This window comes from Aspergillus terreus, genomic scaffold, assembly GCF_000149615.1.
Source record: "Aspergillus terreus NIH2624 scaffold_6 genomic scaffold, whole genome shotgun sequence".
Lineage (NCBI taxonomy): Eukaryota > Fungi > Ascomycota > Eurotiomycetes > Eurotiales > Aspergillaceae > Aspergillus > Aspergillus terreus.
The window spans coordinates 1,875,509-1,900,142 of NT_165929.1; the positions used below are offsets into that span (position 1 = coordinate 1,875,509).

The 24,634-nt window shown below is 57.4% G+C and overlaps 9 protein-coding genes across 9 annotated transcripts; 3 read left to right on the forward strand and 6 right to left on the reverse strand.

Moving 5' to 3' along the window:
- Positions 1 to 48: 48 nt before the first annotated feature.
- ATEG_04917 (glycoside hydrolase family 76 protein) lies at positions 49 to 1,584 on the reverse strand (the record flags this gene model as incomplete). Its single annotated transcript, XM_001214095.1, has 4 exons — positions 49 to 636; positions 689 to 1,138; positions 1,185 to 1,429; positions 1,491 to 1,584. 4 exons carry the CDS (start codon positions 1,582 to 1,584, stop codon positions 49 to 51), a joined length of 1,377 nt encoding a protein of 458 aa, XP_001214095.1.
- A 1,005-nt stretch (positions 1,585 to 2,589) lies between these two features.
- On the reverse strand, positions 2,590 to 4,360 carry ATEG_04918 (chaperonin-containing T-complex subunit CCT2; the record flags this gene model as incomplete). The annotated part of the gene is made up of 4 exons (XM_001214096.1): positions 2,590 to 2,649; positions 2,702 to 4,076; positions 4,155 to 4,312; positions 4,358 to 4,360. The coding sequence occupies 4 exons, from the start codon at positions 4,358 to 4,360 to the stop codon at positions 2,590 to 2,592; spliced, it is 1,596 nt and encodes a 531-aa protein (XP_001214096.1).
- A 275-nt stretch (positions 4,361 to 4,635) lies between these two features.
- ATEG_04919 (WD40 repeat domain-containing peptidylprolyl isomerase) lies at positions 4,636 to 6,622 on the forward strand (the record flags this gene model as incomplete). The annotated part of the gene is made up of 3 exons (XM_001214097.1): positions 4,636 to 4,690; positions 4,748 to 5,119; positions 5,178 to 6,622. 3 exons carry the CDS (start codon positions 4,636 to 4,638, stop codon positions 6,620 to 6,622), a joined length of 1,872 nt encoding a protein of 623 aa, XP_001214097.1.
- A 557-nt stretch (positions 6,623 to 7,179) lies between these two features.
- Positions 7,180 to 7,698, reverse strand: ATEG_04920 (uncharacterized protein; the record flags this gene model as incomplete). Its single annotated transcript, XM_001214098.1, has 1 exon — positions 7,180 to 7,698. One exon carries the CDS (start codon positions 7,696 to 7,698, stop codon positions 7,180 to 7,182), a length of 519 nt encoding a protein of 172 aa, XP_001214098.1.
- Positions 7,699 to 8,525: 827 nt separating this feature from the next.
- ATEG_04921 (uncharacterized protein) lies at positions 8,526 to 9,678 on the reverse strand (the record flags this gene model as incomplete). Its single annotated transcript, XM_001214099.1, has 4 exons — positions 8,526 to 8,852; positions 8,903 to 9,208; positions 9,362 to 9,565; positions 9,610 to 9,678. 4 exons carry the CDS (start codon positions 9,676 to 9,678, stop codon positions 8,526 to 8,528), a joined length of 906 nt encoding a protein of 301 aa, XP_001214099.1.
- Positions 9,679 to 10,242: 564 nt separating this feature from the next.
- ATEG_04922 (uncharacterized protein) lies at positions 10,243 to 10,805 on the forward strand (the record flags this gene model as incomplete). Its single annotated transcript, XM_001214100.1, has 3 exons — positions 10,243 to 10,372; positions 10,425 to 10,619; positions 10,675 to 10,805. 3 exons carry the CDS (start codon positions 10,243 to 10,245, stop codon positions 10,803 to 10,805), a joined length of 456 nt encoding a protein of 151 aa, XP_001214100.1.
- Positions 10,806 to 12,038: 1,233 nt separating this feature from the next.
- Positions 12,039 to 13,210, forward strand: ATEG_04923 (branched-chain amino acid aminotransferase; the record flags this gene model as incomplete). The annotated part of the gene is made up of 2 exons (XM_001214101.1): positions 12,039 to 12,111; positions 12,174 to 13,210. 2 exons carry the CDS (start codon positions 12,039 to 12,041, stop codon positions 13,208 to 13,210), a joined length of 1,110 nt encoding a protein of 369 aa, XP_001214101.1.
- A 292-nt stretch (positions 13,211 to 13,502) lies between these two features.
- Positions 13,503 to 17,004, reverse strand: ireA (bifunctional endoribonuclease/protein kinase IRE1; the record flags this gene model as incomplete). Its single annotated transcript, XM_001214102.1, has 2 exons — positions 13,503 to 13,959; positions 14,006 to 17,004. 2 exons carry the CDS (start codon positions 17,002 to 17,004, stop codon positions 13,503 to 13,505), a joined length of 3,456 nt encoding a protein of 1,151 aa, XP_001214102.1.
- A 1,102-nt stretch (positions 17,005 to 18,106) lies between these two features.
- On the reverse strand, positions 18,107 to 24,220 carry ATEG_04925 (uncharacterized protein; the record flags this gene model as incomplete). Its single annotated transcript, XM_001214103.1, has 3 exons — positions 18,107 to 23,677; positions 23,760 to 23,813; positions 23,870 to 24,220. The coding sequence occupies 3 exons, from the start codon at positions 24,218 to 24,220 to the stop codon at positions 18,107 to 18,109; spliced, it is 5,976 nt and encodes a 1,991-aa protein (XP_001214103.1).
- Positions 24,221 to 24,634: the final 414 nt, after the last annotated feature.

The window sequence follows — 24,634 nt, forward strand, 5'->3', positions numbered from 1 at the left end:
ACAACCGACACGCACTCAGCACTATATACGGAGTACAACAACCATCCATCAACCACCATACACTAACCAAGTCACCGCCGCCACCCATCCGCTGATGAACAAGATCGTCAGAATCGACGCGCCCGCCCGGTCACCCGTCGTAATGGGCGCCGGCTCGCTAGCAGGGGGCTCTCCCGTCCCCGTGCCTGCGTCTGGGTTACTCTTGCTCTTCCCACCCGTATCCGCCGTCAGCGGCGACACATCCCCCTTCTTGAACTTGATCATGTTGGAGGAAAACACGCTCAGCGCGCTCATGTCCGTTTCGAGCGAGTTGGTGCCGTCATAGGTAGCCTGGTACCAGCGCCGACCGCACTCCGATTGCTGGCTTCCGCCGGAGCACTGCTTGGCGGCGGCTTGGGCGGACGCCTGGATCTTGGGGAGGATCTCGCCGGAGGTGTAGGGCACGATGGTGGTCATAAAGGTCAGCCACGATGAGAGGAAGCCCTTGAAGCAGTCCTGGTTGCGGTCGCATTTCATGTTCGGCTCGCACGAGATCTCCGACATCACGTTGCCGCCGTACTGCTTGGGGAAGAACTGCGAAAAGGTCGTCTGCAGCAGGCCGTCGATGCCTTTTTTCCATTTGGTGTCTCCGTTGGTCTGTTGATTAGTTGGTCAGTGACGGTCGTGCGGAAGAAACGGGTAGACATACCAGATTGTACATGTAGGCGGCGCCGCTCAGATACATGCCGTAGTTGTAGGTCCATTGGAGGTCGCCGTGGGCCTTGCAATTGGACTGGGTCGTCGTGGTATCCGCGATGGTCCAGTCAGTCGTCCGCAACAACGGAGTGGTCGCGCTCCAGTCCCAGATCTTCTCGGCCCAGTCGGTGTAGGTATGGTTGTTGGTGTAGCGACCCAGCCGCGCCGCCAACTGGAACAGCCCGCCGTTGGAGACCGAGTTTTTGGTGGTGTAACCGGCCTGATACGGCCAGATCTGCCATCGCAGCCCGCCCTCGCAGCTGGTCTTGTCCCAGCGGGGCACCTGTGTGTTGAACACCCCTTGCGCCAGGGAGAGCCACGACGGCTGGCCGTCCTGCTCGGGGAAGTTCAGCTCCGCCGCCGTCATCGCGGCCAGACCCCAGAAAACTTGGTCGTCATTGCCCTTGGACCGTTAGAGATGGTGGATTGGACGGGTGTGGGTAACGCACTAGCCACTGGCTGTAGTTGGTGGGAAAGTAGTCGTTGGAGCCTTTCTGCCACAGCATGCCCTGGGTGGTGACGTCGTTATAGGAGGTGTCGCCGGTCCAGTACCAGTACTGGATGAGGGTCATGAACATGGCACCACCCTCCCACCAGGTGTCGGGGAGTTTGCCGGGGATTTGACCCGACTCGTTGCCGTGGTACTGGCTCATCATATTGAAGGCGGTGGTCGCCGCGGCGGTCTTGATGGATTCTAGGGAGATGGACGGTTAGAGGGGTTCTGCGACCGCATGAAGACGAGAAGGACCGCTTACGCTCATCGTCGATGTTGAGTTCGAGGGCCCAGACCGGCGCATGGCCGGCCAGGCAGATGGAGAGAAGGAGAGACCACAGCCGGTTGGGCTGCATGATGGATTAAAGGGAGATGAAGGAGAAGAAAGAGGGCCGCATCGAAGCGATAGAGGAGAGGAGGAGAGGAGAGGAGGAGGTGCAGGGAGAAAGGAGAGGTCGTTGTGATGTGTAGAATGCGGAAATGGAGGTTGGACGGAAGGGGAGGACTGGTATGTGAGCGACAGGAAGAATGACGGGGGAAAAGGAATGAAAGATTAGGAAGAGAAAACGAGAAGAAGAGAAGAAACGAGGAAGACGATCTTTCTTTCTCAGGAGGATGGTTTAATGGTTCCTGGGATGCTGCTGATCTTCATGAGGCCGTCGGTCCCTCCATTGCGCCGTCTGGGATCGTCTTGTTGGCGAATGTTGTCGCGATGATCGTCCTGGGGATAATACCCCGTAGTGCGCCGCATTCTTTCTTGTTGACACACACACTACTAGTCTCCATCACAATCACGTATCTGGCCAGGGACTGACGGGATCCAGGGTCTTGTCAGGTACGCGCAAGAGACCCTCTTTTCGGGTGGAGGCCCGTGTCCATGTGGGGGGATCATCGTGTTGCGGATGGATTGAGGGACGGTAGGAAAGGAGAGAGCTCTGCATGAGATTGAGAGGAGAATAAGAAGTAGAGAGTAGAGCAGAGAGAGTATGGAGGAGAAAGTCAGAAGGAGAAGTAAGAGAAGAGAAAAGAAGAGGAGTGGAAAAGAGAGAGAGAGAGAGAGAGAAGAGGTGGTGATGGTAGGGCAGAGCTAAGAGGGCAGGGTCCTTGGCGCGGTGCTTATTTCAGGGTCACCATATTATCGACACATACATTGTGTACATCGTGTACAGGGTCTTCAACAGTATACTCCTCATCACCCTGCTGGTTCTCGTCCATACATGTTCAATGTTCAGTCTACTGAAGCCGGAACCGACATCACATCGACACCTCAGGCATCATCCTGTACAATTATCGGGCAACTAGATTTCGTCATGCTTTTCATCGCAGTCTATCGCTCATATTATCTCCATCCCATCCATCATCTACATCCGCTCGCGACGACGAGGAGCCGCCCGGATAATATTGTCCACCCGCAACAGAAGCTGTCCACCGTCAGTAAATAGGGTCATCGCATTCACGCCCAAGGAAACTTACTTCAGCAGCCTCAGAGGCCGACGACACCACCGCCTTCTTCAATTTGTAGCTCTCCACCACGCCCAACTCGCGCATGTCGGCAATCCCGCCGCCCGGCGTCAAGAGGTCCAGTCCCGAGCTGGTCATGCCGTTGTTGATGGCCTGGCGCAGCCGGGTGACCAGGTCGCTGGAGTCCAGACCCGCATTGTCCGCCAGAATCGTCGGGAGCTGTCGCAAAGCCAGCGCGAACGAGTCCACCGCCAGCTGCTTCTTGCCCGTCGTGTTCTGCGCCGCCTGTTCCACCGCCTTGGACATGACCATCTCCGCACAGCCACCGCCCAGAGTCACCCGGGGGTCCTTGACCGTCTGCGAGAGCACCGCCAGCGCGTCGTGCAGCGACCGCTCCGCCTCGTCCAGCAGCTGCTCCGTGGCCCCCCGCAGCACGATCGTGCACGCCTGCCCGGCCGCCACGCCCGAGAACTTGATCAGCGTGTCCTCGCCGATGATCACCTCCTCGATCACGTCGCAGTGGCCCAGCTTCACCTGCTCCGGGTGGTCAAAGGTCGACGCGATCTCGCCGCCGGTGACCAGCGCCAGCCGCTCGACGCCGTCAAAGTCGGCGTGTTCGATGGACACGATGCCGGCCTCGGTGAAGAGCTGCTCGGGCCAGTTGTAGATCAGTTGCCGGTTGACGAAGCAGTTGATGCCGTGGGCCTTGATGCGCTCCACCTTGGCCTTCATCTTCTCCCGCTCGGCCTTCTCCAGGTCGGCCAGCTTGCCCGTCGACTCGACCTTGACGCGGGCGCCGAAGATCTTGACCTTGTCGGTGTCCATGGCCGTGTTGGCCACCAGGATCTTGGCGTTCTCCAGTCGCTTCGGCTGGTTGACACCGATCTTCTTGTCGAGGATGAAACCCTCGTCGAGGTAGGAGTCGCTGAGCTTGCCGCCGGCCTTCTTGATGATCTGGATGTGGCTGAGGTCGGTGGATCCACGGAGACGCAGCACGGCATCGCAGGCGAGCGTGGCGAAGTGGTCGCGGTCCTGGGCGAGCACCTTGGAGCTGAGCGTGGTGCGGGCGATGGAGTGGAGATCCTTCCGGAAGGCCTCCATGTCGGTGGTGCGGTCGACGGCGACCTTCTCGAGGGCATCCAGCGCGGCCCGGCTGGCTATCCGGTATCCGTCGATGATGGTCTGCGGATGGATCTTGCGGTTGACCAGCTTCTCGGCCTCGCGGAGGAGCTCGGCAGCCAACACGGTGACGGACGTCGTTCCATCGCCGACCTCATCATCCTGCACCTTGGAAATGTTCACCAGGACCTTGGCGGCGGCGTTATCGAGGGCGATGGCCTTGAGGATCGTGGCTCCGTCGTTCGTCACGAGGATTTCGCCGGTCGAGCTGAGAGCTATCATCAGTGTCTGTCGTGGGGATGCCCCGCAGGCCATCCAATTGCATTGGCTTCATCGAGGGACGTACGCCGACTGTAAGATCTTGTCCATACCCTTCGGACCAAGAGTACTCTTCACCAAGTCACCGACGGCGATGGCTCCGACGAAGGCGGAGAGACGGGCGTTTTCTCCTTTCTCCTCGATAACATCGTCGGCAAAGATCTGAGTGGGGTTGGCGAAGGACGCCTGGAGGGGTCAGCGAGGGTTCTTAGAGGGAGTCACGGGACGTACCATTGTGAATCACGAGATAAGAGGCTACCGGAGAGGATGAGGCAGCTCAGGGGAAGGTGAAGAAGATGAAGCGGAGAGAGAGCGGACGGAGGGACAATAATGAAGATTCGCAGCGGGACAAAAAGTTGGCCATGTGGTCCGAGCTCCAGACCGCCTTCACCACCTCTCTGCTCTGTACGTAAAGTACATTCTCACTCCCTCACTTCTACGCCGTTCGATTTGACTGCACTGCGTCGCAGAAATATTTTGTATATTCTTTATCGTTATATCCTCTCAGTATGCCAGAAGACGCCCCCTCCAATAAACGTCCCATTGACGCCGTCGACGAGAACGGTACGTTCTTCTCAACCACGGCAACTCCAAAGAGAAAAGACGAACTGACAGACATAGACGACTCCTCCGACGATGACTTTGGTCCGGCGCTGCCCTCGGCCGATGCGCCCAAGAAGAAACGCCGCAAGCTTCCCTTCGAGAAGGTCTACGTGAACGCCCTCCCGGCCTCCCCACGGTACTCCAAGTCCCTCATGCACAAGGACCAATTGGCCTTTACGATAATCACGCCGCACACCGATTTCCTCATTACCGCGTCGATCGACGGCTTTGTCAAGTTCTGGAAGAAGATGGCGGTCGGCGTCGAGTTCGTCAAGGAGTTTCGCGCGCACAGCGGCGAGGTGCGCAGCGTGAGCGTCAGCGCCGACGGCCGCAGTTTCGCGACGACCGGCGCCGACAAGACGGTCAAGATCTTCGATGTCATTACCTTTGGTGCGTCGTCCATGTGAAGCGATTCCGCCTTCGTCTCTATTCGCGACTAACCGTCTAGACCTCCTCTCCATGCTCACCCTCGACTTCACCCCGCGCTGCGTCTGCTGGGTGCACCGGCGGGGCGCCTCCCTCCCCCTCCTGGCCGTGACCGACGACGACACCAGCACGATCCGGGTCTACGACGGACGCGGGGAGAACCCCAACCCCCTTCACACCGTGAAAACCGTCCACCGCAGCCCCGTGGCGGCCATCGCGTTCAACGACGCCTACGACTGCGTAATCTCGGCCGACGACAGCGGCATGGTCGAGTATTGGCGTGCGGGCGACGGCTCGTTCGAGAAACCCGACAACGTGTTTGCGCTCAAGTCGTCGACGAACCTGTTCGAGTTCAAAAAGGCCAAATCGACGCCGACATCCCTCACCATCTCGCCGTCCGGCGAGCAATTCGCCGCCTTCTCCTTCCCCGACCGACAAGTGCGCGTGTTCGACTTTGCGACGGGCAAGCTGACGCGCAAATACGACGAGTCGCTGGGCACGCTGACGGACATGCAGCAGGCGGGCACGGCGCTCTACCCGCTGGACGAGGTGGAGTTTGGGCGGCGGCTCGCGGTGGAGCGCGAGCTGGAGTCGCCGGCGACCAAGCCCAAGATCAACGTGATCTTCGATGAGTCTGGGCATTTCCTCCTCTACGGCTCGCTGTACGGCATCAAGTGCATCAACACGTACACGAACCGGGTGGTGCGGGTGTACGCCCGCGACGAGCCGTTCCGCGCGCTCCACCTGGCGCTGTATCAGGGCCAGCCGCAGAAGAAAGGTGTGGTGACAGTGTCGATGGCGGCCAGCGCCAACCCGCTGCTGCAGGAGGCCGAGGAGCGCGACCCGATCCTGGTGAGCACGGGGTTCGCCAAGCTGCGCTTCTACCTGTTCACCAACGAGACGGAGGTGTCGAAGGCGTCGCGCGACGTGCACAACGAGCGGCCGACGCAGGAGCAGAACGCGCGGGACGCGGCGGCGGCGGCAGCGCAGAAATCGCGCGATCTGGGCTCGTCGGCGATCCTGCACACGACGCTGGGCGACATCCACCTGCGGCTGTTCCCGTCGGCGGCGCCCAAGGCGGTGGAGAACTTTGTCACGCATGCGCGCAACGGCTACTACAACAACACGATCTTCCACCGGGTGATCCGCAAGTTCATGATCCAGGGCGGGGACCCGCTGGGCGACGGCACGGGCGGCGAGTCGATCTGGGGCGGCGAGTTCGAGGACGAGTTCTCGACGCTGACGCACGACAAGCCGTACACGCTGTCGATGGCGAACGCGGGGCCCAACACGAACGGCAGCCAGTTCTTCATCACGACGGAGAAGACGCCGTGGCTGGACGGGAAGCACACGATCTTTGGGCGGGCGGTGCAGGGGCTGGACGTGGTGCACAAGATCGAGAACACCAAGACATTCAAGGAGAAGCCGGAGCAGGACATCAAGATTGTGAGCATTAGTGTTTCTTAGCTACGTTCTGTACGGTAGATTATGACAAGATGGAAAGTCCATATGCATGACCCATTATCTTTACAAACTCAGTCATGTTGATATCCAAACATCCGTCATCGAAACCATCAACGCCGATATGCAAGAAACGCAGCGTGCAGACACATGGTCCGACAGATGACACCATAAATAGCAAGCGTCCATAGAACACCCCTGGGAGATCATCATCTCACCTCGCGAATCTCCAGATCATCCGCCCCTTGCGTCGGCGGGGCCTTCTGCAGGCGGGACATACTCGGACTGGCCCGTACCTTGGGCACGACGACATCGGTGCGGGAACTACTTCCCAGGGAGTCGTCGGCGGGGGCGCCAGGAGCGCCAGGGGCGAGGGTGTTATTGGGGCGGGGGAACAGCATACCGCTGTTGTTGGCGCTGCCGCTGGCGCCGTGGTAGAGACCGGGGTATTTGGCGTCATGGCGACGTTTGAGCCAGACGCCGAGGACGGTGAGGAGGGCGAAGCCGATGATGAGGACGATGACCATGACGACCCATTGGTAGTGGCCGGACCACCTAACCTGTTAGCAGGGATCTTGATATTGGTTATAGGATGATATGAAGGGAGATATGTACCAGGATGGAGGGGCCGGGGAGTCCTTGTGCGCCTTGGCAGTGGCTGTGGAGGAGGCCGCGTCGTTGGTGTTGCTGTTGGCGTTGTTGTTATTGGTATCGGTGGAGGTGTCGGTGCTCTTGAGATCTCCCCCGGACGAACAGAAGTCGGAGAACCATTTCTGCAGGGTCGAACGATCGGAGGCGCTGGTGCAGACGTCGTCGCAGGTGCCGTCGGCGGAGGTTTTGAGTTGGGTGAGCAGGTTGGACTGGCAGAAACAGGTGACGTAGGTTGATCGGCCGGTCGCGGGGGCGGTCGGAGGGATACAGAGCGACTGCGCCGAGTTCAGCGCCGAACAGGACAGCGCACACTGGGGGAAGATGTCGGAGGCTGCGGTAGGCACGAGGGTGGTGGCATCGTCGGCGTGGACGAGACAGAGGAGGCCGAAGAGGGCCAGGAGGGCCAACGGAAGAGGCCGGAGGGAACGCATGATGGGATGCGGAGTGGGACTAGAGCATGGTAGCGAGTGGAGAATCAGAGAGAAAGACAGTAGGGAGAGGGAGTAAAGAAGAGAGAGTAGAGGGTGAGAAGATAGGAGAAGGTGGAAGAGAAAGTGGAAAAGAGAGAGTGAGAGAGAGAGAGAGAGAGAGAGAAAGAGTAAGATGGGGAAGTGAAAGGGTCTGCAGGGTCCAGAACAGCGAATCTCCGGCGCTGGCTAAATTAATCAGATTATTAGCAGTACGGAGTAGGAGTAGTACGGGGTCATAATAATGATAATATTCATAATAATGAATACTACCTCATCCTCGACTAGAGGAATAATATAAGTAATATCTCCGCATGCATCAGATGTAACTATAATGTATAATGATGCTGTCCTTCTACCACATCTTCCACTTCCACTTTCACTTCCACTTCTACCCTTTCTTCCTCTCCCTCTCCCTCTACCCCTACATCTACGAAAAAACAACCCCCATACTCTCTCGCCGTCTTAACAGAAAAAAAAAATAAAAAATAAAAAAAACACCGATAAGCTCGACGATCAGGTACACACAGCAGACACTCCGGAAAGGATCCACGGATCGCCGCGTTCCAGAAGCGGATGTGACCGTCGCTGCCTTTGCGCCGGAAACGGAAGACCAGGAACGCCCGCATGCGCCTCCCACCACACCATTGATTGAATTGCAACATGCTCATTCTTCCATCTGCGCTGTCATCGCGGATCCTCGCGCCATCAGACTCATCCACTCTATCCCTCACCGGGGAGATGATAGAGAATGACTCCCGGGGGTGAGGAGATACCAAGTGCAATCGGTGTCAACTCACATCACCACCCCCTTCATCTGCACCCCCAGCGGCGACTTCACCCACACCGTATACGTCTCCTGCTCCTCCCATGCCCGCCGGCACCGACAGATCAAACTCGTACAACAGACGCCCTACGGTCAGCGCCATCTCCATCTTCGCCAGGTTCTGCCCGAGACAATCCCGCGGCCCCTGCAGAAACGGCTGGGTCGCGTCCGTCCGGTCGTGCTGGTATCGCGGTCCCACGGGTGGCAGCCACCGCTCCAGCGTAAACTCCGTGGGGTCTGTAAAATTCTTGGCCGACACGTTCGCCGCCCATTGCATGTAGGAGACCACCGTCTAAATATCATCAGTATCTAGACTGTATACAACCTTGGGGGAAAACTCACCCCCTCGGGAAAGTAAGCGCCGCAAAAGATGGCTCCCCCCGATGGCGCGCGGCGCGTCAGCCCCAACAGCACCAGTGAGGTCAAGCGAATGCCTTCCTTAATCGCCGCATTGAAGACAGGGGCCTCGCCTGATGCTTGGCCATCGCTACCTGCGCTGAGGCCAGCATCGACCGCACCAGCAGCCGAAAGAGCCAACGGTAGAACCGACAGGCCGCCAGCTGCACCTTGGCGTTCAGCGAGTAGACCTGGACCCCCACCCACTCGTGGTAGCGATTGTGCTCGAGACAGCCAAAGTCTTCGCCGAAGCTGAGCGAGCAGATGACATCAAATGTACAGTAGCTGATCCACCGCTGGAGGTCGACCGGCGTCGCCGCCGCCGCCCGTGTCTTCAGCTGCACGATCGTCTTGCCCACGTGGCCGGTGACCAGCGCTGTGTCATGTGCTGTAGATGTCGCTCACGCAGTCGGAGTTGATGAAGGATACTTCGTTGGGGACGCGAACGGTGTCGCCGTACTGCTCGTAGAACTGCTTGATCTTGTGTGCCAGCTGCCCAGAGCGAAAAGCCAGCATGTAGAAGACGCGAGTCAGCGCCCAGAGGAGAGGGCCATTGTAGCGAGACGGGGGATGGAAGTAGAGGCGGTGGACAACGAAGAACAGGATGTTCTGGAGAATGAGCTTTTATCTGATTCAGAGTGACTGGGACTTACCAGGAGAACTGTACTGAGGGATCGGCGACGGAATCTGCGTCCAGGTCCCGGTGACGGCCGTGCAGGCATTCGTGGAACCCAAGGACTTGCCCACTGTGACTGCGTTGGTGTTGTGTGAGTGTCCTGCAACAATATAACCTCGAAACTTCCATCTTATATTTCTTCGTCTTCCAACTCGGCAGCGGAGAAATCGGAGTCGCAGCCGGCGAGTCCATCTTCTCGAATAAGCTCCTGCAGCGTCTACCGCGATATGCCCCTGGAGTCTCCGGGGATGAAGCCTTGGGGATGATACTCTCCGTGGCGTCAGGGAAGCGTATCTGGTTGGGATCAAGGATGCCTGGATCTTGACGTTGGCGTTTTGCGGCGCTGCGTCTGTAGTGGCTTGTATCGCTCCTCCAGTGTCGATTCGGGGGAAGACGGGGATTGCAGGTAGAGAAGAGACGAATCGAGAAGCTAAGGAGTCAGTCTAAGGCGGTTGATATCGTAGGGGTGACTTTGATTCACTGGAGTTGGGCTCTTGTGTTACTGCGGAGACTGTCTTGTGTTCGTTCTCTTTCATTTCTACACTTCACACTTCACACACTCTCCACAACATCCCACTTTCTTTCCACTTTACGTTCCTTCGACTCTGAGATGGCTAGAACTAAGGCATCTTCCAAGGCGTCTGCGGACAGCAAACACAGCTACAGCAACAAACATCTTCCTGGAGCCTCTCCCCCAGACCACGCTTCCCAGGGAGGCAAATTCCTCCGAATCACAGACGGTACGCAAGACATCCTATGCCCCATTCTCGTTCCTGACACTGACCTTCATAGAGCGAGGCAAAGGGATAAGAAAGAAACAGTCCGATGAGAAGAAACCCAAATTCCTCATCAAACGCCGAGCCTTTAGTCGTGTCGTTCGGGAGATTGCCAACGAAGCCAGCACCTCTGGTCAGATTCGCTTTCAGCCGGGTGCAATCGAAGCGCTACAGACAGTGGTGGAGGAGATGCTGGTCACCGAATTCACCTGTATGATTCTTGCTTCATACCAGAGGAAAGCTCTCTTGCTAACTACGTCTGGTAGTGGCCCGTCTCACAATTGCACATTCCAAGCGCGAAACCCTCAAGAAGAAGGATATGAAGTTTGTACAGAAGATCAGGCGTATCTTGGATGGGAGCGAAATGTCGCCTGAGGATGATGTTCACGACAACTGACAGTGTTGACGGTCTTGCGGGAGGTATTTGTGACCACAATGTTCAATACTCGTACAGGTACATCAGAGCGATCTCGCAGTGTTATGATAATGAAAGTCTTCTAAGCCATCTCACCCTCCCGCCTTAAACCGCTTCTTCCGCAGCAACAACCGTGCCGTTGGGTTGGAAAGTCATACTCAAACGCATGAATCCCCTTCATCCTCCCTTCCTGATTCAATTTAAAGTCATACTCGGTCAGCAGTGTCCCAAGCACCATTCTGATCACATTGGAGGCCATGAACGGCCCGGACAGCTGTTCTGCCCATGTCCAAAGTGCGGGATCGACTTACTCGTCGTCGCAAACTGGTGCCGATGGGCCGCCGACGGCATCTGGCGCATGCGATAATACCGTAGCCCGTCGAAAACCGCCGGATCACTCGTATTGTCGTGCTGGATCGGCACGATGGCAAACTCGACATGCGCGCCTTGGAGCGACTGTGCGCTGCAGCGATCCCGGAGCAGACAAGGTGGGCTCTCAAGACGTTCGTTGGTGCCACGGACCTGTATGGGCAGATATACGTAGTGCGGGATATTGTCAGTCGGATGAAGGCGCCTCGCCGCTCGGCGGGTATATGAAGACGCTATGTGTCTATTCATATGCATCCACATCTACAATCGCTTCAAAATGCCGTACACATTCACCGTATGTCATCTCCTGACATGTATGTGCCCTCTAACACAAGTAGATCTTCTACCCCCGCGAGGCGGAAGTCGACCTCGACCATTGCATCAACGGCCACATACCGCTGGCGGAGACGCTCTGCGGCACGGATGTGCTTCGATCATGGGAGGTGTTTACGTTCCCGATGCGTCGTACTGCCTGCAGTCGATCATGACGTGGGCGAGCGCCGAGGCGCAGGCCGGCTGTGTCTGACGAGAATGGACGCATGATGATGGACAAGATGCAGAAATTCTGCAAGGCGGCGCCGGTGGTCATGCCGCAGGGGATTTTAAGCAAGAGAAGTGACGGGATATGATAGATGCAGAAGGTGGATGATGGTAGTGTGCAGATAGAGAAGCAGTTGTATAGAAGCGGAATGGAAGTGGACGTAAGGGTGTCTAAAAGCCATCATGCCAAGCGGGCCCCGCCTGAGTCACTCTCGATAGTTAACTACGTTCAATTGCACCGCATTGTCATCACTTCACTCATTCATACATCCTCCATACTACACTACACATAGATCTACACATACAATGGCGTCCTCCTTCCCCCCTCCGCCCGTCAGCTCTATCGACTGGTCCAATGTCGGCTTCCAAGTGCGCGACGGTCAGCCCTTCCCTCCCCCCTTCCCCCTCCCCGCCATCCCACTAACATCCACATCCTCTTAGTAAACGGCCACGTCGAGTGCACCTTCTCCCACAGCAATGGCGGCACCTGGACGGCCCCGAAGTTCGTGCGCTCCCCTTACCTCTCCATCCACGGCATGGCGCCCGGCCTCAACTATGGCCAACAAGCCTACGAGGGCCTCAAAGCCTTCCGCCAGGCCAACGGTTCCATCACCATCTTCCGGCCCGACCGCAACGCCGCCCGCATGCGCCGCTCCGCCGAGTGCATCTCCGTGCCGCCCGTCCCGGAAGCGCTCTTCGTCGAGGCCGTCAAGCTGGCCGTCGCCGCGAACGCCGAGTTCGTGCCGCCGCACGAGACCGGCGCGGCCATGTACATCCGGCCGCTGGTGTTCGGGTCGTCGGCGCAGCTGGGGCTGACGGCTCCGGACGGGTACACATTTGTGGTGTTTGTGATGCCGACGGGCGTGTACCACGGGGTGCACGCGGTCGACGCGCTGATCCTCGAGGATTTCGACCGCGCCGCGCCGAAGGGCACCGGGGCAGCCAAGGTGGGTGGGAACTATGCGCCGGTGCTGCGGCATAGCGCGCGCGCCGCGGCGGAGGGGTTCGGCATCACGCTGCATCTGGATAGTCGGACGCGCGAGGAGATTGACGAGTTCTCGACGTCGGCGTTTATCGGAGTGCGCAAGGACGCCGCGTCGGGGAAGGTGACGCTCGTGCAGCCCGATAGCCAGAATGTCATTGACTCGGTGACGGCCGCGTCGGTGTGTGAGATTGGCCAGCGGCTGTTTGGATTTGGGTATGAGCGTCGTCGCATTGCGTATGAGGAGATTCCGCTGTTTGATGAGGTTATCGCCGCTGGTACGGCTGCCGCGTTGGTACCCATCCGTAGTGTGACGATGCGGTCGCGCAATGACAAGTTCACGTTCTCGGCTGGCGAGGACGGGCAGAGCGGTGGGGAGGTTTGTGTCAAGCTCTTGCAAGCCCTCAAGGGGATTCAATCCGGCAAGGTGGAGGATACGTTCGGATGGAATGTTGTGGTGGAAGCGCCGCCAGCCGACTGGGTCAACGATGCTTGACCGTGTCATTTTTGACATCCAGCATCCTACAGGGGGAGCTGGATAACATACAACATACGTGAAGATTCGCTTGGACTGACGTGTTTTCATTTAGTCATTCCATTTCGCAGGGAAGCGTAGAGCCTGGAAGAACGTTGGTGAAATATATATACGCCAGGCAATGGATCAAATATACAATTACTGGTCATGGCACCACTGATAGATTGAAATGGACAGAAAAGACAATAACAAAGATGATTCTTAATTCTAAAATATATTCAACAATCGAGATATTTCCATAAATGTCTTTCAACTACTCCGGCACGGTAAAGTACCGCTTGAACCGATCAATCCGCGTCAATCCCAGCTCCACAATCACCCAGTGGCAGCTCATGAGCAGACTGGGGAACTTCACAGTCCAGAAATTCAAGTACCCTTCCGGATACCCGCCAATATGCGCCTTGAGATGCTCCGGCATGTCGTTGTAGTGGTTGCGCTTGTTCCGTAGCGCCCGGAGCAGATCCAGCATCTTCGACCCCGTGTACTTGCGCTGTTTGCCGAGATTGTCCTTGAAAGCGGCCGGCAGCTGGCGCAAAAAGTCCATCTCGGGGCCCATCACTCGCCGGGCCACCGATTCCAGAAGCAACAGGGCGTCTGACGGCGGATCCCGCGGCTCAAATTCAAAGTGGTCGGACACGTCACACAGGAAGGCGAGACGATCTGACACCGACCAGAAGAACGGGTGCGTCAAGACCGCGCTGGCATCCGGACTGCAAGAAATTAGCCGATGTCTAGGCCCAAGTAACGAACACTTACCGCTGGCGGGGATCTAATGATAGCATCGAGCGGATCAGGTCATGCGCCTCAAAAGCGTATTCACCCAACCGGTCCAATTCGTCCAGGTTGTAGTTCCCTTTGACGATGTTGGCCTCCCGCATAAACTTGCCATCTTTATCGAACGGATGGCTGCCCCGTGTCAAAACGTAGTAGAACACGCAGCCCAAAGAGAAAATGTCAATCGCCCGGGTCGCACGACGGTTGGTTTGCGGATCAACCACGGCGGGCTCCGAGGACTCGGTGTGCTGAGATTCCACGCTCTGGATGGCCGGGCTCTTATCATCATCCACAAGCAATTCCGGGGCCCGCCAGCCGGAGGTACCCGCAGCGTGCGCTGTCGTCGCGCGGAACGAGCTCTGGTTATCCTCCAGCTTCTTACAGAGGCCAAAGTCGGAGATGAGCAGGCGTAAAGCCTTGCTGCCACTGCGTCCGCGGGGCATGGCGACCAGGATGTTTTGAGGCTTGAGATCGCGATGGACGATTTTCAAGGAGTGCAGATAGCGAACACCGCAGACGATCTGGCGTAGGACATCGGGCATGTCGAGGCCGCCTTCCACGAGTTGGGGGAAGTCGAACGGTCGCTCCACAACGTCCTGCAAGGATGCTGGACACAGTTCCAGGGCGATGTACAGGAACCCAGCTGCCTGCTCACGGCAGTAATACCGGATCACGTTGTTGTGGTCATCACTTTCCTGCAAGAGGCCGACTTCGTGCGAGGCAATGTCGTAAAATTCCACCAACATACGTTTCACTGCCACGTCTCGTCCGTCAAACGCCCCTCGATAGACGACAGTGCCATGACTTCCATGGCCGAGCACAATGTCGGTGTTCACCTTGAGCCGGCCGATCTGGACGAGCCCATCCATCTCGATGATCTCGTTGGAGACTGTTCGGGATAACTGAACATCTGTCTCCAACCGAGACGGCGGTCGGAGATTGCTCAGTTCGTTCACCACCCGATCTGCCTGTTCCTTGTTTTCCCCCTCCGTGCCGGGCTTCTTGCCACGTTTATGGGCTTTGCCTCCGCGACGGCCACGTCGGGCTTTCTTCTTGGGCTTTTCAGTGTCGTCTGCCCCGTCCAACGCCAGATCATCCACGTCCTCGTCCCCGTCGGGCCCGCGAGAGGGTTCGCGGATACGGACGCGCGGGGTGGCGTCGGGGGCCGGCGCGTTGCGGGCTTTCTTCGGTTTCGGCGTGACATCTCCCGCGGGCCCCTCCGCCAGGTCCATGTCCACGGTGACATTCGTAACCGGGCGGGCGGGACTCTTCTCCCGCTGGAGCTGGGGCCCGTCGATCACGGGAGTCGAGGGGGTGGACAAGGGCGGTTGCCCATAGGCTGAAATGATATTTTTGATATCCAACTTCTGCTTCGCCAGCTCCTGGATATTATGGGAATTGAAATAGATAAACGTGCCAAAAAACAACAGGAGCAGGGTGACGAAAATGTCCACTGCATTGTCCCAGCCTTTTCGGATGATGGTGCTGTGTCGAAGAGCGGGCGGGAGGGCCAGTTCGGACGGACTTCTCATCAAGTCGCGAGGGGTGTCGTTGGACAGGTCCACGGACGAAGAGCCGGAGATGCTGGGGATAGGGCGACGAATGACGCGCGGCCCATTCAGCGAATGGACGCCCGCCAACGCGTCCCGTTGCTGACTGGGGGTCAGGCTCATCAGCGGCTGTCCATCCCGAAAGTAATCCTTCTCATAGCATTGCGCCATCTTCGCCCGACCAGTGACGAGGGGGTAGGTCTCTTCGGACATGGCGAACCAGCCACCGGCGTTGGTGGCATCAATGAAGACGCGCGCATCGCGATCGTCGAGGGAACCATAATCGGGATCGGGGGGCTGCGAAGGTTGCGAGAGGAGGACCAGCGGCGTGGGAGCGTCCGGGGAATCGACATTGACAGGACGAGCGACATCGAAGACACGGACGACGGGGGTAGCGAATCGTTGGGTGTAGCGCGGACGTTCCATGCGGGAATGATCGAACCCCAGCACGACGCCATCATGCATGCTGTAGATGTGGCTCTGGTCCATCGTGCGGAAGTACTGGCTCTGAAGATCCATGTCCCGGTTGTTGGCGGTCCACTCGGAGTATTTCAACGTGCAGATGGGGTCCCCCGTTTCGGTGTTTTGAATGGCGACTGCATATTCGATCCGCCCCAGGACCAAGGTCCCCGACGGCGAGTCACAGTCCTCCGCGTCCACATCCAATCCGTCCACTTTCCGACATTCTTGACCGGAGGGCATGGGGCCGCGGGAGCTGAACACGCGCAGGATGGTTCCGGTGCGGGCATCGATGGTGTAGAGGGTGGTTTCCTTGCGTGCGGTATAGGTGACGGCGGGATCCGTTCCAGAGTACGGGGTTTCGTCGACCAATTCTTTGACGGTCAAGCCCAACTTCTGCAGACCGGCGTCAGGGCCAGGGCTGTAGATGTAGAGGCTCCCGCCCTGGTTTGGCTCCACAATCCAGATAAAGTCATCTTCGGGCTGGGTGCGATCGAAACTGGAGCGATTTGCTCGGTGATAGATGCTCTCGACGGTGGGGCTACTGGGCACCTCGAGGGCCCAGCGGGCGGCCCCGGTCTTGCGATCACGAGCGTGAATGGAGCCGTCGACGGTCGCCAGCAGAACAAAGTCCTCAACCTCCCAATCCTGCAGGGACCGCGCATGAAGCTGCGGAGCCAGGCCGGCAGAGGGGCCGCTGGCCTGGGCAGGAGGGGCTCGAACGGCGCGGCCGGAGCCCGCCAGAGCCAGAGTTGCTAGGGCGCTCGCATCGTTGGATTTCACGTGTAGGGGATCGCTTCGGGGGTGGTGGCCGTGATGGACGGTTGGACCAAGAGGTACGGAGACGGTCGACGGTAGGTCCCGGTCATTCTGGCGTCCCTGTAGCTGCTGCGGAGCGACAAGAACGGGGAGGAGAAGAAGGGCGACGCTGGCGGGGAGGGTCGAACGGGCGCCAGGCAGCCGCCACCGCATCGTGGACGACTACAATGTGGTGCAGAGGGTGAGGGGAGTAGGGGAGGATGAGGGAGAGCTCATCAATGGTGGGGGTGTTGAAGTGAAGAAGGAGAAGAGAGAGATGGAGGAAGAAAGGAGGATGCAAAGGGGGAAGAGAGGAGAGGAGAGAAAGTGAGGAGGTGAGGTTGAAGGGGGAAGTGGAACAATGTGGAAAGGGAGAGGCCGACCCGGTGGAGATGGCGGGAGGGCCGAGACCGTGACAATAACAATCGAGTAAGAATGAATAGAAATACTCGAGATAATAATGGGGCGAAAAGGATAATTCAGGGGAATAGTAATAATAATAAAAATGATGATAAAAATAATCAGGAGAATTTTGACGGTGGGAAAAGAAGTGACTAGGCGACCAGACCACAATACTAAGACCATAATAATAAGACAATTAAGACAGCCATCCCAGTCAGACAAAGACGCAACAGGCAGAAAAAATAATACCCCCAGAAAGCGGATTACGCCAATCACCACTGGATGTGCCGGAGGACACGCAAGCCGGAGACTTTTCATATTAACATAATGCCGGTGGTACATAAATTCTATGCCTTGTCGTATCGGGCAATTAATCAACTGCATATTTGGCCCTTCAATATACTCTGTCCGCACATAACTAGCTTCCATCGGTTTCTACCACATTCAGCGCTGGAATGTGTGCGTGCCCTGCCATGAATCTACTAAATGAACCGGCGCACTCGGTTAGGGCACTGTAAAGTATGTACACCGACCGTATGGAGGCGGTACCTCTGCGCTACCCCAATCAAGGTGGGCAGCGCCACTTTCTAGAACGTACCGGGGCGGTACCCTCACCGAGCCCACATTTGCGGGTACAGTCGATCCGATATCATCGTCATCGATCTTCCTGTGGGATGGTGATGGAGAGGACTTCAAGAAATACCGATTGGAAAGAACTGGACATTAATGACGATGAGGACAATAGGAATACACCGTGGACAATACATTACTAATTAACTAGTTCAACTCAACAATGGCATTAGGTACAAGCAGTATTATCAACGTAATCCAAGATATAAACATATCACACACGACGCATACAAAACACAGCGAACTACAGTGCAGAAATCGAGATCCGCTTGGCTCCCGCATTGCCATTCAGCAACGCCGAGCCACTCGTCTGCCGTAGATGGTTGTGATGCATCTCCGGCTCCTCCACATCCAGGCTGAACCGACGCGGCCGGTGCCACACGCTGGCCGTCTCGTCGGTCGCAGCCGTCGCCTCCAGCTGCGAACTCGACAGGCCGAACTTGGTCGCAATCTCCTGCAGCCGTTCGTGCGTCGCCGCCGAGTCAATCGCTTGTCCCTGACCTTCCTTGGCCAGACGAGCCTGGGCGTGCTGCAACCACTCCAAGTGGCTCGTGGCGGCCTCGATGGCCCCTTCCTGGTGCTCGTCGTTGTTCAACAGTTCCGCCAGCGCCGTCTCGTGCAACGCCGCCGCCGCCAGGTGGTTGCCGGACGCTGTGTACAGACCGGACAGCAGCTTGGTCATCTCCAGCGTCACCGGGTCGCAATTGCCCCACACCTGGCGCAGGTTGTAGCAGATGTCCTTGCCCAGCTGTGTGGCCGACCGGACATTGCCGCGGCAGAATCGCGTTTCCACCAGGCGACGGCCAATCCACACAACGGCCGGCAGGGACCAGGTCTTCTGGACGATGCGCGAGGTCCACAAATCGGTAAGAATCGGCTGGGACAGGTCAGTGTTGCACTCATACGCATATGGAATGGAGAAGAAGGAGAAGAACCATACCTCCAGATCGTGAAACATCTCATGCTCACCAAGCACGGTAACCAGATCGTTCAGCTCCTCAAACGGCAGCTCGGAGAATTCCAGAGGCATCTCCTTGGCATTGCTCATGATCTCCTGGAGAAGCATCTGCGACGCGAGGGACATGTTCTTGGCCGTCATATCGTCCGGACATTTGTTGGTCTGGTACCCATTCAGATACAGGCACAGTTTGATCGACGTGAAGATGCTCTCCGAAGTACGCAGCCCGTCGGTCAAGTGAAGAAACGAGTGGTACACGCCGGTCACATCCGCCGCGTCCTGGAACCGCGACCGGTCACACAGCTCGCGAACCATGCCCGTCGTCGAAGTGACAATGTTGATATTGTAGTCGTCATGCAGGGATTCGCGACGGCAGAGTGCATAGAATTGATACACGGCATCCTTCTTCCGTAGGTCCTGGGCGACCGACAGGCTGTTGCAGAAGTAGGTGTAGAGCTGGTCCTGGGTGCCCTGTGCCGCCGTGCTGCGCTTCTGCTCCATCTGGAGCCGATAAAGCTTCTCGCCAGCAGCCAGCGTAGGCATCAGGTCGTGGCTGGACAGGCTCTGCTGGAACGTATTGTAAACCTGACCCTCGCGCGAGAGGTCGTCAAGAATCTCGCGGTAGGACCGTTTCTTGCCGAAGACTTCCTCGAAGGCGGCTACGAAAACGGCGGGGCGGTAATCATTCAAAGCCTGGCGTTGCGACATCGGCGTCTTGTGGATCACCTCATAGTGAAGATCATTGATCAGCTGGTTACCTTCGTCGATGTAACCACACTCCAAGTAGATCTCCGCCAGTCGGTGAGCACGGTCAACGAGGGCATCGTGGTTGGCAGTAACATGGACCACCTCATTCACATAGTTGCGAAGCAAGGATGCTCCTTCCTGGCGCGCCGTGGTCGACGATTGTGCTGCGTGCATCTTGGCGATCTGGCGGAGCCACAGCAACGTGGTGGGAGCAGAGAGACCTTGTTGTTGCTTGGCCAGCGTGAGCTCCTCAAGGTACAGGGACCGCGCATGACTAGAGGTGTCATTCTCGCGCAGATAAAGCTGGGCCATCTGGTGCTTGATGTTCACGGGCAAAGGCTCGGTCATGTCGGGCAAAGCACGCGAGGCTTCCGAGGACGAAACCCAGTCGTGGGTATTCAAGACCTGTTGGTAGAGGGTCACCGCCTCGCCGGAATGTTGATCGCTAGTAGCGCAGAGGGCAGCCAGGGTGAGAGTCGCGTCGCGGGTACGGTTGTGCGTCGGTCCGTACAACTTACGGCAGAGCTGCTGGTGCTGCGAGGCTACCTGGTAGCGTTCGGCGAAGCCGGTATTCGCCGCATTTTCCAGAACCGCCATGTAGCCCCTGTAGGTTTTCGGAAGCAGGCCTTCCAGCAACGCACGGTCATAGCCGTCCCGCTCGTCGTACCGAACAAGGGTAGGCCAAAGATGGCGATAAACCTCCAAGGCAGAGTCCCATTGCTTGTCCTGCTCGTAAAGCGTAACCAGAGCCACGGCAGCGCGCACGCCGGTCGCACTAATCTTGCCGTCACGGAGGCAACCCTTGTAGATGTGCCGATAGCTATCCTCGGCTTCACCGCGTCGGCCCAGACGAAGGGCGAGGTCCGCCTCGTAGTATCGCGTATCAATGGTGTGTTTGTCGTTGTCACCCAGACGTGATCCGAAGAACTCGCTGACTTGGTGGAGTAGCACGAGAGCCTTTTCAAACTGGAAGGTGGTTTCATAAAACTCCACAACCGTCTTCACCACAGCGCTGACGGATGGCACCGCCACCTGATCGGCAGTAATCGACGCCTTGAATGCATTGCCATAAACGACGGTCGCAGCGTGCACATCCAGCTGTCGGAACTGGCAATACGCGCGGTCCAATGCCAGATTGGCCATAATCGGGGCCTCGTTGGACGCAAACTTGGACTTGGATTGGGGGTCTTCCACAGTAGGCCACGCATGCTTGAGGACAGCCCAAGCAGTTTTGCTACCCAGGTCCCATTCCTCGTCGCGGATGTGCTGCATTGCCAGCTGATGGCACAATGTGAGCAGCGGCAGGGTGCGTTGGGCGGGCCCTGCAGAAGCAATTGAGTCGATCCAACCAGGCAGGAGTTCCCTGTCAGCCGGAGAGAGTGCGCCAACGCTGTCAACTGCACGGGGGGAGAGGAGGTGGCCAGAAAGGTACTCTGCCATAGCAACTGCTTCAGGCGAGTATTGTTGGCCGGTGGACTGGTAATACTTCCAGATCTGCAAGGCCAGCGCGCGGTCCATGTCGTCCATTCCCATTTCTCGGGCCTCTGCACGCAGTTGTTCGGCACGTCCCACCATTTCAGCCGATCTCACGCCACCGTCCGCCTCCAAATCAGCCGAGAGCTCCCGAATGATATGGGTAGCCTCGTCGGGGCGACCTTGGCGACGGAGGAATTGTGAATAGTAGAATGCGACCTTGGTTTTCTGGTCCCAAGATGAAGTGGTCCCCGCATCACGCGTCGACAAGCTAGCCCACAGGCGCGTCAAGACCGCCTGTGCCTGTGCCGATTGGTTGTTCTCCTCGTACATCCGGGCGAGGTTCAGAGAGAAGGCAACAAGGCGTGGATCGGTCGCATCCATTGAGCGCATCAAAGTCTCGTACTTCGTACGCGCAAGTTCCAAAGCCAGTTCGTCTGGTGGTGCAATGTTAAAGTGTTGAGTGAGGAAGTCGGCGGCTTGCATTGTCTCGGACGAATGGGGGCCGTAATGTTGCACGGTCTGGTGATAGAACTGCTTGGATGTCGCATATGCGTCGTCGTTCCGCTGGCTGTCCTGGTAGGATTTCACCAAGCTATCCAGATACTGCAGACGCTGGGCAAAACTGATGTCGGTCGAGCTCCAACCAGACAGCGTCATATCGCGCAATGCATCGGTCTTCAGGCCCGCAGTGGGATCGGCTTTGCCCATGCCGCCGGGAGTTGCCACAAGAAGCTGCTCCAGATCGCGCGTGATAGTGTCGGTCGGCCCAAGCTGGGTCCGACTCATAGTCCAGGCCTCATACAAATGGTCATTAGCCCACATGGTCTTGGCGTAGTCAGCCGCGCGCGCGCTGAGGATGAGGCTTTGGAGCAAGGCAGGAGAGTCATTGCCCAAGATGACGCGACGGACCGCAACGGACAAGCGATACAGCTCTACAATGCTTGAGCGGCTAAACTGAGACTCTCGGTTGGTCAGCTCCAGTTGCGCAAAGAGCACGGAGTCAGGGAAGGCCTGGCGGAACTGCGTAGTGAACGAGAGCTCGCGCTTCGAGGTTGCGATCGGCGAAGCCAACATGTGAGAAAGCCAATATCGGGCCGTATACTCCAGAGGCACGTAAGCATCCAAATAGCGGTCCCGCGCAGCAACAGGCAGTTTGTCCCAGGAGATGGGGACTTCGTCCGAAACCGACCGGCGCACCCAGGCCAGACAACGAATGAGCAAATCGTAATGGGCCTCGGAGAGCGAATACGGAACTTCCTGGCCCATCAACGCACGAGCCTGGATGTGCTCGCGGACCAGAGGGTGGCGGAACCCAACGAATCCGTCGCGGACGGATACGAGTCGGCTGAGCGGCTGGAAGACATCGCGTTCAATATTAGGTTGACGAGATGCAATCTTCAACGACTTCATATCGACAGCGAGTAGATTCTCGACCTCCTGGATGCGAAGCGGACGCTCCGAAGCAGTCAGCCAGGCGAGCACACTCCGGGTTCCAACGCGGTTCAAATTGATGCTGCGCAGATGCTTGTCGATCAAGTCACCCAGGGTCGTTGGGGCCTGCTCGACCGTCAAAGCCATTTCGTTCAGCGTAGACTGATGGCGGAGCGCCTCCACGGCGAGTTGTGCCCAAACGAAGCAACCATCAGCCTTTGGAACAATAGCCCTGGCCAGCGTGTCCCGTTGACTATCTTCCAGTCCGGACAAAGCGGGATCAGAAGCCATCAGGTCTGCCACAGTCGCCTCGAGATCAGGCTTAGTGAGAGAAGGCTCCATCTTTATTTCCTGGATAGTATTGGTGTCGCGAGTAGGCATGTGCGCAGCGTCCAGTGGCCGGCTGAACACAATCACCTTCGACGGCGTGTTGTGCGTAGACACAGCATCATGAAGGCGTTGAAGGAAGACGCCAACATTCTGGTCCGCGTGCTTGATTTGGTCAATTCCGTCAATCACAAACATGAAATGAAGGTTCGATTCCATCCCGATGCGGATCGCGGACCAGAGTTGTTCTTCCACCTGTGGATCGGAAGCCCCAGTCACGGCCAGCTCCAGAGCAGTTTCGACGGACGCGAAGATCGACTCCTGCGTCTTGCGGCTGCTCACACAGCGATCAAGCATCTGCATCAAAATGCCCTTCAGAATGCTCAACATCAGGGTGGTTATGGGCACATCTGCCCGAATAGAGATAGGGATGACGTTCCAGATATCGAACTCGGGCGACACCTGAAGTTTCTCTACTGTCCACTGGGTCATTGCGCTCTTTCCAGCGCCTGGGTTGCCCAGCACCAACATAAGGTTGCGTGGTCCAACAGCAAAGGTTGTCAGGTGCGGGTCGAACCAGGCGAAAGAGTCGTCCACCAATGAATGATTATGGCCGTCAACCAACATCTGCAAGGGACGGTCCTGCAGCTCCAGGAACTGGTAGACGGCGGAGTAATTGATTGTAGTCTTTTGATTGGGAGCCGCAGTCTGCAAGGCGACTGCTGACATGCGACGCCAGTGGGTCGTGAAACGATTGAAGTAGCAGAAGAAGGCGCTGTTGACAGTCTCGCCCATTGCTTGCCAGCTCTGGGTGCGCGCAGCCTGGCGGTATTCCATCGTGATGTGCATGATCAACTGAAGGAGGTGGGCGAAGATCTCTGAAACTTCTTGTTGAAGAGCGCGGTATGTTTTGGAAGTACGTTTCCTGCTGGAGCAGGAGGGAGATCCCCAGAGTCACTCGGCCGTACTGGCCGAAGATCCCGTCCAGGATCTCGATGTGTTCCATACCCATCTACACCACCCATGTTAGCAGCTGCAGTGGGGGATCATGACTTTCATTGTACTCACCTCAAGCAAGACGAGAGTTGCACCCCAAATCATTTTGCTTGCCTCGTCGGCTCCATCGATGAAACTATAGACCGAGTCCCGCAGCGAAGCAACAGCAAAAGCCAAGCCAGACGCGCGGCGGAGAGCCCCGTCCAAACGGCTTCCATCAGGAGGCATGCGTCTTAGTCTTTCGGCCGCAATGGCATCGAAAAAGTCGTCTGCGGTGGGTGCCTTGGCGAGAAGCTCGCTGGCCGGCATGGCGAGCCGCGTCGGGCACTCCTGGGAGACCATGTCCAGGGTCTCCCGGAGGATCGGGGACGTGCCGGCACCCCCATCCACAGCATTGTTCTCCTTCATATGCGATGAAGACATGCTGTATGATCGAAAGTCATGTGATAAATGGGTGTAGTAGCAGGATCAGTTCATACTACCCGAGACAGCAGTAATGGTTGTTATATGGTGATGGGACGTCGTACACGACCATACTTGATATTGTATCATAGGGGGGAACAAGCAGTTATCGTCTCCGAAGACCCGGGCCAATGTTGACATCATGATTCTGGTTCTATAAAGACCAACACACGAGGATCGTCATTCAAGGCCAATTCCCCCGACAACCGTGGTTCCGGTGAGTTTATCTTCCCCACGAGATGGAGGGAAATTATGGGGCATCGAGAGCCAAGTCCCAGTCGCACCACCCATCCGAGCCGAAGTCGTGGTGTCATATATGGTCATCCCGTTGGTATTGTTTCTGGTTCCGATGAACTGGGGTGAAAAGCGTCATTG